Raw genomic sequence first — 15,929 nt, forward strand, 5'->3', positions numbered from 1 at the left:
TAGAATTACAAAATAAACATAGTATGAATTCAAACAAAAATTATCATAAAATATAATTAGTAATTTAGCATCTCGAAAAAAAATTTTTAAATAATTAGTGACAACGATGACCCAATAAGGTAATAAATTGTAATACAAAAAAAATATATAATAACGTGACATGTTCTTTTAACCATATAATCAAACAAATAAACATATCTTTAAACATGAATAATTATCATAGCGAAATTACTATAAGAGAAAACACACAAACCCTAAATTTATAAATTTATGCTTAAATCATTTATCAGACAAGGGAATCACTGTAAAGAAAGGTCGAGAAGATAACTTTATATCCTGATAAGGGAAAAGGAAGGGTTTTAGGCTAATTAAATAAGTTAAATTTATATTTTTGTCTTTATAATTTTATTTTATTTTATATGATCATTCAAAATTCTTATTGTTTCAATTATATTTATATACTTATATTTTTGAATTAATTTAACCTTTTATATTTTGATATTTTTTTTATGCTAACTTGAATATTTCGTTATTTCAATTATACATATGTATTTATGTTTTAAAATTAATTTAACTATTGTATTTTAATGTATAAAAAATGGATTAAATTGATTTTTTTTATTTACACATCAAAGTACAAGAGTTAAATTGATTAAAAAAAGTAAGTATAAATGTATAATCGAAATAATGAAAAGTTTAAATTGCTATATAAAAAAAGTATCAAAATATAAAAATTAAATTAACTCAAGTTGAAAGGCATAATTAAAATAACAAAAAATATGACAAAAACGTGAAATTTGGAATTTGAGAAAATCAATCAATGCGGATGGACATAGCGTGGGGGGCAAGTTGGGGAGCAAGGTTTAATAAGGGTGATAAAAAGAGATGAAAGGCACTGGCCCACCCTTTTCTCTTTTAGTCGGGCAATTGTTATGTTGCCTAAGAGATGAAATCATTAATAAAGTTTTTGTCGATTCTCTTCGAAAGGTCACATGAAGAGAAATTTTTATAGCGGAAAAAGCAAAAATATGATGTGTTGTTTTCTACTATTTGTCCATGTGCGTGTGTTTTTTTTTTAAACAAATACAAATTAAAAATATATAATTTTTAATTTTTTAAAATAAAATAAATATTTTTTAACCTAACTCTGTATGCTTCCATCATTAATAAAAAATAGAAAAAATTATATTTTTCCCCTACGGACATAATTCAGCGGTTGAGGACGAGTACGCGTTGATCTCAAAGAACTTTAAGTGTAGCCGTTATATAGTCGGTATAAGGTTCCGTATTCGAATCTTTAATCTTAAATTTTTTTAATTAATCTCTCTATAAAAATGATGTGTACCAACAGCATTACTCTTTAGCTTTTGATTTCAAAGAGAAAACTACATTTTCATTTAAAAAGTATTGATGGTTACTTTGTACACGTGTACGTTCGAGATGTGTTCTGAGACTGGGGTATCAACGGTGATAAATGCCGTAACCCATCGATCGAAAAGGTGTACCGACGGCCACCTTACGCAATTCACAAACTGAGGAAAGTGCAGATCAAACTTCGCTGCGACTTCCGACTTCCGAGTCCTCCGATATCTCTCTCTCTCTCTCTCTCTCTCGTTCGATCCATACGACAGAGAAGGTGATCGATTTCCAATAGTCGATTTTAACTTCAAAATCAATCTGATATTTTCAGCAGTTCAGTCGATCTTAATTTTAGGGTTTTGATCTGATACATATGCTCATGCTTGGTGATCCATTTTTTGCCACTGTTTGTTCTTTGCATTAGTATTTTTCCTTGTGATATTTGATTCACCGATCTCGTTTCATTGATATGTACTTCCGCCTCCTGTCGTGCGCTGATATGGATGATGATGATGACTATACTAGTGCGTCTTCCGTTACTGATCTTTCAGCTGTTGCGTAATTCTTGATTTATTCGTGACTCACGATGCATTAGTCGATGCTTTTACTTTGATGGGCTTGGAATTTTTCTTGTTTAATCTGCTGTTTTTTTTTTTTTAATTTTTATCCCATGTGTTGGAATGTGTTTCAAGTCGCTATAATTTAAATTGATGACTCTCAATATTCTGAAGTTCCAAGTTCGTAATATTTTAAAGAAATCAATTCATGTATTTGGTTTTCCAAAATGAATTTAGCGATGACTTTGGGCATGGATCCCGTACTCTTGTATTTAGATATTTTATACTTTGAACTTAGGACATGTCTTTCCATTAGCTCAATATAAATACAGTATGTATTCAAATATCCTTTCCAACTGCATGAAGTAAATCTCTTGGTTTTTTGAATTCATTTTCACGGTACATGTATTTTACCATAATGATGTGGATACAGTTTTTGAGCGTCTAAGCCATGTTTATACACGCTAGAATCCATGTTTAACATTTAAGAGGATAAATTGTTAATGTAGTTATTTGACGTTGTACAGGTAGTTGTAAATGGCTGAAGCAAAATCAACTATGAGGAAACCAGTGTTCACTAAGGTTGATCAGCTACGTCCTGGAACCAGCGGACACAATCTCACTGTCAAGGTTGTTAGTTCAAAGATGGTATTACAGAAGGGCCGCCCAGATGGACCCCAACTACGCCAAATGAAGATTGCTGAGTGCCTGGTTGGAGATGAAACTGGGACCATTGTCTTTACTGCAAGGAATGAGCAAGGTATTTTTTTTTGGGTGATATGAAATTTTGAATCTTGTTCATGGCCGCGGTGGCGGTTTAATAATTCTATATTTGATGTATTATAATGTGCTGGGGCTACTGTGTTTGCTGTTAGAAATACTAAGGTATTTGTGTTGATTCTTGTTCGTAGTGGTGTAGCTTTTAGTTTTCTCCAATAAATTAGATGGTGGCAGTAGTTTAATAGTTTACTGATGGATATCAATCACGTGGCATTCTCCTTTCCTAATCCTTTTAAACAGTTGTTTGAAAAACCACGATGGTCATCTTTTGATTTCTGCATTGCTTCTGGAGAAGGAGTTAACAGGGTGTCTAATAGAATGGTTGATATAGTCATGGCTGTGAATAATTTGAGGGGAGAAATTAGTGACATGGCTGGCTTGCGCCAGACATGACTGTCTTCTAGTTGGATATATTGGACAATTTATGTCCTTCAATTATATAAAGTGCACTTCAGATTTTTCCTTTGCATCTCATTTAGAAAAGTAGCTGCATATTTTCTTGATACATATAGATATGCCACTTCTTTCACTATGTTTTAAAATTAATCATGTCATATTTTCAATATTACCTTAATCCTGGAAGGCTTGGTTTCCTGGATTGATAATGATACAGGGGCTTCATCTCAAACTGAAGATCATTTCACTATAAATAAAATTTTGTGCATCACAATTATGTTTTTCTTTTTTATTGGGAGGGTTATTTTATATGCAACCATATTCTTACTTAGCAAAGTGGCTGTTTCCACAGTTTGAACTGGTGACCTTTTGGTCACAAAGCCCGCAATACTTTTGCCACTAAGACTCACCCTGTGAGAGCATGATTTTAATGTTGAAAGAATTTTGTATGGTTTGTATTAGAGATGTCCTTTTAGGCTTGTGGTCATGTTAGAACATCACTGAGCTGCATTATGTTAACTAGGGTTGGGGTAGGTTGCTGAATATTCTGTTAGGATTATAAGCCACATTGAGCTTTTCTGCAGCTTTGCTTCCTCAAAGTTGTTGAATGTGTCTTTCCACTACCATTATCGTTAAATACATTATGAGCTATGTCTGGGGGTGTATTTACTGCTCTTGGTCATTTCAGCGTTTTACTTTTTGATTTTTTAGAGTTTATGTCTCTCTACATGTACATCAAATGGCAATGGTGCTGTTTGTAGGTATTTGCCACTGTCATACATCGCCTGACTACCTTAACCATGTAGTTTTGCTATATTCAGTAGGGAATTTTACCTTCCGTGAACTGATTGATTACCACACAATGTGCTATTGGTCTTGTTTTGAGCACATCGATTTAATTTGTGTGTTTCACTTTTCATGCAGTGGACATGATGAAACCTGAAGTTACCATAATTTTACGCAATGCAAAGATCGATATGTTTAAAGGGTCGATGAGGCTGGCCGTGGACAAATGGGGGCGTGTAGAGGTGACCGAGCCAGCTGGTTTCGCCGTTAAAGAGGACAACAACCTATCACTGGTTGAATATGAACTGGTCAATGTGGTGGAAGACTGATTCTGGGAATGTGGTCACTCCTACTACTATGGGGCCAAAACAACTGAATCGGGCAAGATATGGATTTTTGTGGTTGGCGAGATTGGCAAAGTGATGTTTAAGTTCTTTTTCAGATCCTCCTATAGTTGCTTGATGATGCCCGGGAAGTTTCTTGTTTAACAGGAATATCTTTGGGATTATATGTCTACAAGAAAGTATTGACTGTCTGCTTGGTATGGTGGGCATCGAGTGAGTCTGCTCTGGTGGAATAAATTGGGATTCTATAACCGCCCCTGCTACAGTCAGCTTGCTTAGTTAAAGGAACTTGCTTTGTGTTTTATTTATTTTTTTCTCTTTTTGGGTTAAGGCTAAGATGTGGACTTTAAGGCTAAGATGTGGACTTGTCTTATTTGGGATCTTTATATATACATGACAATGCTGTGCAAATACAGTTCTAAAGTGTTGTGGGCTTTGCTGAAATAATATACCTCAATGTTGAAAATCCTGTTCTTATTTCTTGCAAGTGTTGTGGGTTTTATTGAAAATTACTGTCCTTATTGGCTGCTAAAAAGGGTCATGAGATCAAATTTATATTTTTGTTTATGTATTTTTAGTATGATGATTTAATTTTTTTGTTATTTTAATTATATTTTTAAATTAGTTAAATTTTTATATTTTAATTTTGTGTGCGCTACAAATCAAACATGATTTTGATAAATTAAACATCATAATAATTTTTATCCTAAATTAGGGATTTTATGTAATCTAAGATTAAGATGACAAATGTTATTCTCACGTCGAGCAGTCGGATGAATAATATGTCAGTGTTAATTTGGTGAGGTGTAAATTTAATTTTCGTCTTGCGTAAGAGTTAAAAGTCTAACTTATAATTTATTTCTCATGATATATTCGAAAATGTGACATTAAAGCTGAGTGTGATTTATTTGTCATGGCCGACACGATTCGGAACCAAAATAAAAGCAACAACTCAACTCGTGGCTCTTGGGCTGAATCGAGGATGACGTGATATGGATGCTATCGGGCCCAATGGGCTTAATTTTTGAGAATGGGCCTACCCAAGTCTGATCAATGATCATCACTTGCAAAATTGGCTAGGGTTTTAGATCTCTGGAACCGCTTGTTGAGACAGAGGGTTTAGCGTGAATAGCAGGAATCAGCAAGAGAAAAATGGCGTCCAACTCTGCGAGAAGTCTGTTTCAGAGATCAACGGCGTCCGCTAGATCCATCATGAGTCGCAACCGGACAGTCCAATCGCCGCCGTCGTCAGTTGCTTCCAAGCAATCCAACCTCGGCGGTCTGGCACCTTCAAATCCTGCTGCTCCCTCTCGCTTCTCTCGCCGCCACAATCTCTTCTTCTCCACCAGGTTCATATTTATACTCTTATAGGCTTGTGGAACTCGGCTCCAGTGCAAGTTCAATTGCATAGTACGTTTGTCGTAAATGATGAATGTATTGTAGGCTACCTGTGGAGTTGAGTGGTGGAGAGTCGTTGATACCTCTGCACTCTGCTACTGCTTCCGCTTTGCTCAGGTCTATGTTATCTGCAAAGGTTAGCCAATGGGGTTGTGTCTCTGAAGGTAAGCAATGCTTCTCTTCTTTGTTTGTGTTGTTTCCCTAATGGCTCAATTATTTGGAACTTGAACATTTTCGTACTGATATTATCTGTTCATGTGAATCTGTCTTCTTGTCAAACCTATTGCCCGCTGATTAGGAGCCTGGGCCTGTTTCAATTATATACACTGAATTGCGAAGAACCATGCACCCTGCCAAAGTCAGGTTCTTCTTTTTTGCGTAAAAAATCTGAAGCTTGGAAGTTTTAACACAATGGGATTCTATTCAAGGTCCATGGTCTTTGAACTTGCCAAAAAAAATATAGCTCATCTTTGTTATGAAATCTAATTTTCAGCATATTTATTTTTTATTGTGGAAAATGTATTTTTGTGTATCCCAAAACTTCAGATCTAGTTTACTATACAATGATGACAGAAAAAGAAAGAATTACCCAGATAAAAGAATGAACTTGTATTAATTTTCTCTGTACATATAGGTGGTGTCATTATGTGCTTAACATTAACTTTGATAGAAATAATTTGTCTCTTGATTAGTGAAGTTTTATGTTAACCTAGATCTCACCCTTTATATGATCACTCAAACACTCAAACAAAATCTCTCTCTAATTCGCAAATGAACAGCAATCAGAAAACAATCAAGAACCAATCAAGACACACAAGAATTTACCCTGGTTCGGTCTCAATGAAAGACCTACATCCAGCTTGGCTTTCGCCCCTACTTTCTCCACTATCTTGAATGATAATACAAGATTACAAAGCACTCAAACTCAACTCTCACCTAGCCCATAAAGCTGAAAGCTATATAGAGTTGATACAAGAAAGATATACACTCTTCCTCACTGCTCAATCTTACCTCAAGACAGTTTGCTAACCCGTGAAAGAAAGCATATCTAAAACCTTCCCTCTGGCCTCTATATATAAGCAATAGAGGGTGGAAAAGCCTCCTGACCGACTGCCCAAGACCGGCAGTTACAACCAACTCGGTCAGCCCTAGAAAAATAATAAAATCTTTCTAGAAACGTAACAGCAGAAATATTACATGAAATATCCCTAACATTACAAGCCCTAATCTAGAACAAATGCTTTAACATTTTAATATTCAAATAACTGAACCAATCAACTTGTACACAAAATTGAACGTCCATGTTTTTACTGGTCTCCCATTGTCAAACTGGTCAAATCTTTTACTATCTGTTAGCGGTTTCTCTGAACAATGAGCTCAGCATATAGGTTTCTAAAGTTTCATGTGTCTACATGGAGCCACAGATTTAAGGATGGGGGAATAATATCTTCACCTCGTTGAGTGGGGTAATGTAACGGTTAAGGGTTGAAACAACCATGTGTCGGTTGTTCTAAACTAAGGGACGTATGGTGAGACTATCTTTTTAGAATATATAAAACTGAGCAGCCAGGTCAGCCAACCAGAAGGATTGTTTTGTGCAATGCGATTGACCATTCAGTGTGGTCAATGTTTTATTTATCAACTCTTGTTGATAACCCTTCCTTAGATTAAAGGTGGCATCAAATTCAAATTGCATAATTATATCAAGGCTAAAATCTACTAAATTTCAAAAGTTTATAATTTGAGACAGTTAACTCCCTTGCAGTTCTATTTTTGACCTATAACACCCTTTGACATAATTTTTTTGCCAAAAAAAATTATATTTACATGCTGGTAAAAGAAAATAACCACAATGCCCCAATTAATCTTAAAACAATTACACAATTTTATTATTACAAATCAATTAAAAATAAAAATACCAAACTTACTCTTAAGTGGAGGGAAGTGGCGCCAATTGATGATTTGAGAGGAAAACAGAGAGAAAAACTAGGAAAATGTAACCACTAACCCAAAAATAAAACAAGAAAATTCAAACATTTGAAATTAGAAGCACAAATACAGTGTTTGAAAATTCAACCAAAACTGTATTCGAGTAAAAAGACAAGAAAATTCAAATAATTGTATGTTTGAAAATTCCATCAAAAACCATATTTGCTGAGGGAAAAAAAGAAAATTCAATTCTTTGGAGACTACTTTAATTCCATGATTCAAAGATAAAATGTAGACTAATTTTCTTTTGTGATTTAAGGATGAATTGAATTTCGCTTAGATTATGAATTAATTAGCTTCTGCACTTCTTTGGAGATAAATTGGGATTTTGCTTGGGATTTGGGGACTAATTAGGGTTAGTGGTTACATTTTTTTTCACTTTTTCCCTATTTTTACTTTTCAAATTGGCAATTAGCACCATTTCCTCCATTGAAGGGTAAGTTCAGTTTTTTTATTTTTAATTGATTTGTAATAATATAATTGTGTATAATTGTTTAAGATTAATTGGGACATTGTGGTCATTTTTTTGGGCATGTAAATCTAGTTTTTTTTTTTTTCGTTTGGAAATGATGTCAAAAGGTTTTATCAGTAAAAAATAAAGCTACAAGGGGGTTAAGTACCCTAAGTTATAAACTTTGAGGGGCTTAGTGGAGTTGTGGTTTCTCCTGATTTTCTGGCTATCTGTTATTCATAAGGTTGAACACTTATGAATTATGGGAATGCCTATGTGTTTAAAAGTTGAAGTCAGAGAAATTCACTTCTTGTTCTGTTTGTCTGAATCCTATATGTTGTATATTTATCATGTTGTGAGCATGATTAACTTCATTTTTTTCTGTTTCATTTAGATCTCTTAGGTGCACCAAAGTTAGGGATTCTGTTTCTCAGAAATGAAATAGGATTCACAGACTCCATTAGAAATTGGATACCCAATGCGATATTTTTGAAAGAATCTTTGGACTCTTTTAGAAGGGGAATGGTGCCATAATATTTTCTGTCATGCTGCATTGATCTGTTACGTATTATGCTTCAGATAAGGCAAAGCATGCAAATGGTCTCTAGTTCTGACATGTGATGCTGCAGTTGTTGGCGATTGAAATTTTTGAAAGATTTTAGGGTATATTGAGAAGAAAGTGCGGATCAGTTCTTCAAGCACATATTAAAAAAAAAAAAAAAAAAAAACTTGTTGCTTGGTGTTATGCTCTTTATCATCTGAACTTCAAAGAATGTATATTTTCGAATGACATGGTGTTATTTTCTTTCATGCGGTGACAGGATTTGCAACACCTCTATAGCAGGACCTTGAAGTAATATTCGTTGATGCTGCCAGGGTTACTTCTGAAAGTGGATTTTTCTCTCTTCTCCTGTCATCTTGGAATAAATTATTTAGACACGCAAAAAAAAGAAAAGAAAGAATATATCCTACTTTTTATGGAAGTTTAATTCTCGACTTTTGTATGCACCCCCAGTTTTGAGATGTTCCACCAGAATGTATGTTGTTACCCTGAATGAAAATTGAATTGGCAAAGCTACCTCATTTAATCATCTTCAGTCCTTCCTTTGATGGCTAGTCAGATTGATTGGTGTTAGACAAATTTGTATTTAAATTTAAATTTAACAGTTGGAATCATGCAATGATTTGTAGTTGTATCTTCTAGAGTTAGATATCTACTTTTCTTGTTAGTTTACTTATCTGGTTGATCTAATCAGTAATCAGTTCACAGGGCCAAATGCCAATTTGATTGGCTGAAAGTATGAAGAGTTGATAAAGGATATTGATTTAAGCACCTGCAGATTGTTTAGAAACAGTAACTAGGAAGTATCACCTCTGTGCTACTTGGTGGTAGGCTCTCTCTCTCTCTCTCTCTCTCTCCCGCTACTTTACTGTTTCAGTCTTTAACAAATTTCAGATAATGTGCATTCTCTAAAATTCCATTGGCATCACCACAACAAAGGCGAAGCCTTCTTAAGTCTCACTTTTCTGTTTTAGAAACTGGAGATCCTTCATTTGGAGCTGCACAGCTTCTTTAGACAGCCTTTTTGGCTCTGGAACTAGGTCGGCTTCACTCCCTTCTGCTACTCTCCTTACCTTGTCTTTGACGATTCTAGCAATCTCTGCTTTGCCAACTGAGGGGAAAACAGCATTTAGCATGACACACAATAATCTCTCATCTTCTTCTTCAATTGGGTCCTTGCCAAGGCAACACACACGAATAGCTTCAAGGGCTTTCTCAGCCCTAATCTCCATAGGGACAGTAGGGGGAGGGGCCTTCAGCTTTGCTCGCTTCTGCAGATTTTGGCCAATTAGCAACATCATTTCTCAGTTTCTTTCCCCACTTTTTTTTTTTTCTAATAGCCATACCATAAAGAAGTACAAGCAGCCTGTTAATTTGGTATTAGGAAGGTTTCTTTTGAGTGATTATAGGCCTAATGACCCCCAAAAAGCCTATCTAGTGCACGAAAAAGGCTATTTTTACAACTAAAACTCAACCTTTCAGTCACAAAGGAATAATTTTCCTTTGGTACCAAAGCCCATCTCGAGATCTCGGGACACATACACATATGAGAGAGAGAGAGAGAGAGAGAGAGAGAGAGATGAACAAACCTCTCTTGCTTCATTCATCATCGAAATAAAATTCTCCTCTTCAAATTCGATGTCATTAGAGAGTCGAAGCCTTGCCACACCCTCCAATATTTCCTCAGATTTGAGCAGACCCGCACCAACAGCTGCTAACCAGCAGCACAGCAACACATACAGTGGATCCCCTGACTACCCACAACAACAACAACAACAACAACAAAGTCCCAATCCTCCAACTTAGCTCCAATCTCAAAGATCCTTAAATTCTATAAAACAAACCCTAGAAAGCATAACACAGAGAGCAAACTGAAAACAATCAAAAGAAGCATTGAAGCAACGCTAATTTCCAAAGAACAAAAAGGAGATAATACCCGGCCACGGCGGTCCTGGAATTCGTAGAAGGCTCTGGAATCATTTATGGAGCATTTCTTGCCGACCCTCCTCCGAAACTCCGCGAAATCGATGATGTCGCCGCCGAGGCCGCCTTCGTCGCTCACGATTCTTGCTAGGAGGCCGACCACCGGGAGCGAGCCAATCACTTTCCGGGCGAAACCGGAGACGGAGTTGGAGTCCTCCATGTAAGCTCTGACGGAGACGACTCCTCCATTGGAGCTGGATGGGACTTTGGAGCCGCCGCCGCCGCCGCGCCGGCGTTTTTGTAGAGGTAGAGCAGAGACGGCGGAGATGGTTTGCAGGTGGTGGCGTAGGGGGAAGATAATGTGGCGGAGTATGGCACGGCCACCATGGCTCTTGTTAGTGGTGGGGAGCTGCAAAGCTTCAGTTTTTTCCCATTCGCCTATCAAAATAATGGGAGTTATTTGGTAAGGGATAATATTTTTTAATAAATAGTTTAATATTTTTAATTTTAGGTGGGAATTCAAAAAAATTTCGGCCCAGGCCCACGTGTATGTCTACAGGGCCAATCTGCCGAACTAGCCCAAGTTGTTATTCTGGCACCATGGCTTGTACTGGCCTACTGAAGCCGAAGCCCAAGTTACAGGCCCGCATTGTTTTGGGCTGTTAGGCCCACTCTCGTCAGTTATGTAGGAGTCACGGGAGCGAGCAGCAGCACCGCCTAATTTTGATAAAAGTGTTAAAGAGTGAAGTGGAGATGTAGAAAGTTTGTCACGTGCAATTTCTTTTGCACGCAAAGATTAAAGATTAGAAATCCAATTACGAAATTAGTCTTTTTGATGATGCCATTCCTGTCCTGCCTGCCTGCCTGCCTGCCCTTTGCAATATTAAAAACAAATGTGGGGTTTTAATTCTATTATTATTATTATTATTCTAAGTATATATTTTGAATAACCCCCATAATTCCCAATTTATTATGTTGTTCTGTTAATATATATTTAGTCTTATTTTATAATTTTAAATAACAATAACGCAAGGCAAAGCCATTCCAAATTATTATTATTATTATTATATAATAATCAAACGAGGGAGAGTTGACTGGGTGGCAATTGCATGCATGGATGGAATCATCGACTTCAATTAATTTTATCCTCTCTCACATACTGCTTGCTATTCTATTCCATTCTATGATTTATTGACTAAATATAAATATTTATAATTATGAAAATATTATTATCATTATGGAGGTTTAGTGATATTTTTTTTTTAAAAATACAAAACATTTATAGTAATAACAATAGTAACTTTTATTTGCTTTGTGATATAAAATGTTATGTATTAGTATTAGGGTTGCTGTTTAGATGATGAGATACCTAATAAAGAAAAGAGGGTTAAATAAACAAACCCATAAAAGTCGTCCACTCAAAATGCCTATTATCTCATCTTTCACATGAAGAGAAGAGACGAGAAGAGAAGAGAAAGAGAAATTTCATCTGGTAAATTTAATAAGGTAGAATTAAAAGTCAAACTATCCATAAATTGGTGGATACATATTGCAGGCGTATCAATGGACGAAGAAACAATCCAAATGCGGAAAGCAGTTGGAGAGAGAGAGAGAGAGAGAGATGTGAGTGTGGTGTCTGTGTGTAGAAAAAAGTGCACTGACAGTCCGTGAACCCACCTGATTCCACACGCTCAGACGAGAGAGAGAGAGAGAGAGAGAGAGAGAGAAATAAAATAAAATAAAATGAAAGGAAGGGAAGGAGGATTAGGATTGAGGAACGTATACACAGGTACCAGATCCATGTGCACACATGCCATTGCTGCTGATGCTGATGATGATGATGATGGTGATGGTGATGATTTGATCAAGGAATAAGAAGAGAAATTAAGGGTTGCTGAAAACCCTTATAGGCAGTCTACTCTCTGCCTCCCTCTCCCTCCCACAATCCATCCATCCATCCATCCACAATACCCTTTTCCTTTTGATTTATCTACTCTACGCTAGCGAGAGAGAGCGAGATGGAGGGGGGGAATGATGGGTTTGTGAGGGCGGATCAGATCGATCTCAAGAGCTTGGACGAGCAGTTGCAGCGGCATCTCAGCCAAGCATGGACCGTGGAGAAGATGAAGACCAAGGATCCACTACTACTCCTCCATCAAAGCCAAACCCAACAACCGCCGCCGCCGCCTCAACCACCCCAAATCACTACTAGACAAGACTGGGAGATCGATCCCTCCAAGCTCCTCATCAAGTCCGTCATCGCCCGCGGCACCTTCGGCACCGTCCACCGCGGCATCTACGACGGCCTAGACGTTGCAGGTCCGTCTTCCTTCCTTCCTTCCTTCTTTCTTCTTCAAACTACCCATTTCCAATCAATCAATCAATGCCCGCTTTCTGTTCCTCAAACAAATTACGGCAGCTTTGGCTACTGATTACTATTATTAGCAGTTTTTGGGGATTTCTGAGGGTTTCATTAGTTTTTCTGTCTGTCTGATAATTGAATGCACCGCTGTCGTGTGTAAACAATCACTTCGTCCATTATTGGTGTCAATCCAAGGTCTTTTAACACTAAATTCCACTCTTCAGTTAAGCTTCTAGACTGGGGGGAAGAGGGCCACAGGACAGAGGCAGAAATAGCATCGCTTAGAGCAGCTTTTACGCAAGAAGTTGTTGTGTGGCACAAGCTTGATCATCCTAATGTTACCAAGGTACCCACTATATCTCCACTTCTCTCTAATTTTTTATTAAACTGCTCTTCATTCTGCTCCACAATTTGTAGCCCACTTCAAACAACATTGTCTAAGCCCTAGATTTGAATCTATACTTCTACCATGTTCCTCGCTATGTTTATCTCTTCTACCAGGATGTCTTATATGGACATAGAAAACTTCCCTCTCATCTCTGGTTAGAGAACCCCAAAAACAAACTTCATTCCTACAAGAACACGAGCTAAATGACACAAGAACATGCTGTACTTGAATGGTCTTTCTTATTTACTCGGAAAATTCTCACCATTTGGATGCCGGATCCTTTTTGCAGTTCATAGGGGCCACAATGGGCACGTCGGCGCTAAACGTACAGACAGACACCGGCCACATTGACATGCCCAAAAATGTCTGTTGTGTTGTTGTTGAATATCTTCCTGGGGGTGCACTGAAATCTTTCCTTATCAAGAACAGAAGAAAAAAGCTAGCTTTTAAAGTAGTCGTCCAACTAGCACTGGATCTTGCAAGAGGGTCAAGCTTTCGAACTCTACTTTTATCTTTATTTGTTCTTCAAATTTTGAGCCTAAAATTAATGACCGTTAAGGAATTAGTCACTCTAAACATGATTTGTAACTCTTGCTTTGCTGAAGCTGCTCGTGGCACTTGGTAACTAAACCTCCTATTTCTAATTTAAGCAGGTTGAGCTATCTGCAGTCTAAGAAGATTGTCCACAGGGATGTGAAGACAGAGAACATGCTTCTCGACAAGTCACGTACAGTTAAAATAGCTGACTTTGGGGTTGCTCGCGTCGAGGCTTCAAATCCCAATGACATGACTGGTGAAACTGGAACACTTGGTTACATGGCACCTGAGGTATGGTCAGCTAGCATGCGTATGGAGTAAATGTTTGCATATTAGTTTTAAGCATTATCTAGTTACAGGTGATTTATTGGGGATGAGGAGTTTAGTTGAGTGTGTATATTGTGCCCTAAAGGCTTCTAGGGTTGTGCTATTTGTACAAAAAGGGGTTTATAGAACCCTTTATAGGGTGATATATCGCGATTTTTGTTCACCCCCTTCTCTCTCTCCCCTTCCTTCGCCGTTGCAACCGACCACCCGCCTCCGTTCTTCGCCTCAGCCACCTCGCTTACTCTCACCGCTGTAACCTTGCTGCCTCACCGCTGCATCCTCCCCAACCACCTCGCATGTAGCCGCTACATCGAGAGGTGAGCTGGTTGTTGGAGGATGCAGCGGTGAGGAGGCGAGACAACAAGGTTGCAGCAGCGAGAAGAGGCGAGGTGGTGGAGGCGAAGAACGACAGGGAGAGGGCTGGTTGCAGAGACAAGGATGCGGCAAAAGGATGGGGAGAGAGAGGAGAGGTTGCTGGAGGGGGAAGGGGGAAAATGGTCATTGAGAGAGGGGAGACAAGGGCAAAATGGTCATTTAAGCCACCTGTAAAACTAGTCTGTACAAATAGCATTATCCAGGCTTCTAAGCACCAGTCAACAAAGCGAAATCATTAGTTCGGCTTATGGCCCCGGTTCCTTGTGAGCGCCTCTGTTGACCATAAGTGGCCGTCAACCATGATGAGACTGATGGCTCCCTATGACTTAGTTTAAGGACTAAATATGTCGATATTTTCTGCCAAGAATCTCTAAACCTCAGGTTAGGGTAGCTGATGGCTCCCTATGACCAGTAAGATTGTTGGGCTCTAAACTTTGGGTTGGCTAATGATATTACTCCTTTGCTTTACATGGGCCATAAATGTAGTACATGCATGGTTTGATCTCTTTCCTACTGTCTAACCAATTACAAAACAATGGATCAGGTTTTAAATGGGAACCCATATAACAGGAAATGCGATGTATACAGTTTCGGTATTTGCCTATGGGAGATATACTGCTGCGACATGCCATATCCTGATCTCAGCTTCGCAGAAGTGACATCAGCTGTTGTTCACCAGGTAGGGAAATGCGGACATTGTTGTTTTCCCTTATAAAGGAAAGGCGTAAGGCATTCAAGTGTTTTTATCTCACTTTCTGTTTTCATAGTTTCATATTAGAACTCTTCAAAATACCAACTCTTGGAAGAGTGTTCTATGATGGATCAATTCTCATAGAAGCTATTTAATGTTTTAAACCATGGATGGACATGGATATCCTTAAAAGAGATGCTATATTGATTTACAGAATCTGAGGCCAGAGATACCCCGGTGTTGCCCAAGCTCTCTTGCAAATGTAATGAAGAGATGCTGGGATGCTAACCCTGACAAGCGGCCAGAGATGGACGAGGTCGTCTCAATGCTGGAGGCCATAGACACATCAAAGGGTGGAGGGATGATCCCGCTCGATCAGCCTCAGGGTTGTTTCTGTTTTCGCAGGTACCGAGGGCCTTAGAGTTTGTTTCTTTCTCAAGGCTGAGAGCAGCAATTAGAATGCAGGTACAAAATTTAGTTTAACTTCAGACAAGGTAATTGGGATCCATAGCCCGGAGGGGTTGGAACTGTTAAGGTAGTCAGAGTTGAAGAGCATTTGACCTTGTGAATTATGATAGGCTGCTGGCTTGGTAACAGTTAAATAGTTACTGCCATCATTTGTGTAATATATAAATGCATTATTTACCGTATTCCTATTAATTTTGTTTGCCCGCTGGAAATGTGGCAATTATTTTCCCTTTTTG

The 15,929-nt window shown here is 37.9% G+C and overlaps 5 protein-coding genes across 7 annotated transcripts in view; 3 read left to right on the forward strand and 2 right to left on the reverse strand.

The window, feature by feature from the left end:
• LOC127803965 (uncharacterized) overlaps nucleotides 1-15,929 on the reverse strand; it is a 106,840-nt gene that overhangs the window by 72,907 nt on the left and 18,004 nt on the right. The window lies entirely within an intron of this gene.
• LOC127803969 (uncharacterized protein At4g28440-like) lies at nucleotides 1,514-4,691 on the forward strand. Of its 2 annotated transcripts, none has more exons than XM_052340652.1 (3): nucleotides 1,514-1,636; nucleotides 2,444-2,676; nucleotides 4,017-4,691. In XM_052340652.1, exons 2-3 carry the CDS (start codon nucleotides 2,454-2,456, stop codon nucleotides 4,205-4,207), a joined length of 414 nt encoding a protein of 137 aa, XP_052196612.1. In that variant the 5' UTR covers nucleotides 1,514-1,636; nucleotides 2,444-2,453; the 3' UTR covers nucleotides 4,208-4,691. The 2 variants fall into 2 exon arrangements, with proteins under 2 accessions (XP_052196612.1, XP_052196613.1); XM_052340653.1 differs by lacking the exon at nucleotides 1,514-1,636 and adding an exon at nucleotides 1,692-1,883.
• LOC127803970 (protein NUCLEAR FUSION DEFECTIVE 6, mitochondrial) lies at nucleotides 5,297-9,258 on the forward strand. 2 transcript variants are annotated; one of them, XM_052340654.1, is made up of 3 exons: nucleotides 5,297-5,571; nucleotides 5,666-5,784; nucleotides 5,919-8,875. In XM_052340654.1, the coding sequence occupies exons 1-3, from the start codon at nucleotides 5,375-5,377 to the stop codon at nucleotides 5,948-5,950; spliced, it is 348 nt and encodes a 115-aa protein (XP_052196614.1). In that variant the 5' UTR covers nucleotides 5,297-5,374; the 3' UTR covers nucleotides 5,951-8,875. The 2 variants fall into 2 exon arrangements, with proteins under 2 accessions (XP_052196614.1, XP_052196615.1); XM_052340655.1 differs by lacking the exon at nucleotides 5,919-8,875 and adding an exon at nucleotides 8,882-9,258 and having other exon boundaries at nucleotides 5,302-5,571.
• LOC127803640 (photosystem I assembly factor PSA3, chloroplastic) lies at nucleotides 9,369-12,362 on the reverse strand. The gene is made up of 4 exons (XM_052340038.1): nucleotides 12,339-12,362; nucleotides 10,559-11,098; nucleotides 10,212-10,376; nucleotides 9,369-9,893 (listed from the first exon to the last, which is right to left on the reverse strand). Exons 1-4 carry the CDS (start codon nucleotides 12,360-12,362, stop codon nucleotides 9,573-9,575), a joined length of 1,050 nt encoding a protein of 349 aa, XP_052195998.1. The 3' UTR covers nucleotides 9,369-9,572.
• LOC127803966 (serine/threonine-protein kinase STY13-like) lies at nucleotides 12,162-15,922 on the forward strand. The gene is made up of 6 exons (XM_052340648.1): nucleotides 12,162-12,864; nucleotides 13,132-13,253; nucleotides 13,585-13,781; nucleotides 13,949-14,123; nucleotides 15,079-15,213; nucleotides 15,440-15,922. The coding sequence occupies exons 1-6, from the start codon at nucleotides 12,564-12,566 to the stop codon at nucleotides 15,644-15,646; spliced, it is 1,137 nt and encodes a 378-aa protein (XP_052196608.1). The 5' UTR covers nucleotides 12,162-12,563; the 3' UTR covers nucleotides 15,647-15,922.

This window comes from Diospyros lotus, chromosome 6, assembly GCF_014633365.1.
Source record: "Diospyros lotus cultivar Yz01 chromosome 6, ASM1463336v1, whole genome shotgun sequence".
NCBI classification, from domain to species: domain Eukaryota; kingdom Viridiplantae; phylum Streptophyta; class Magnoliopsida; order Ericales; family Ebenaceae; genus Diospyros; species Diospyros lotus.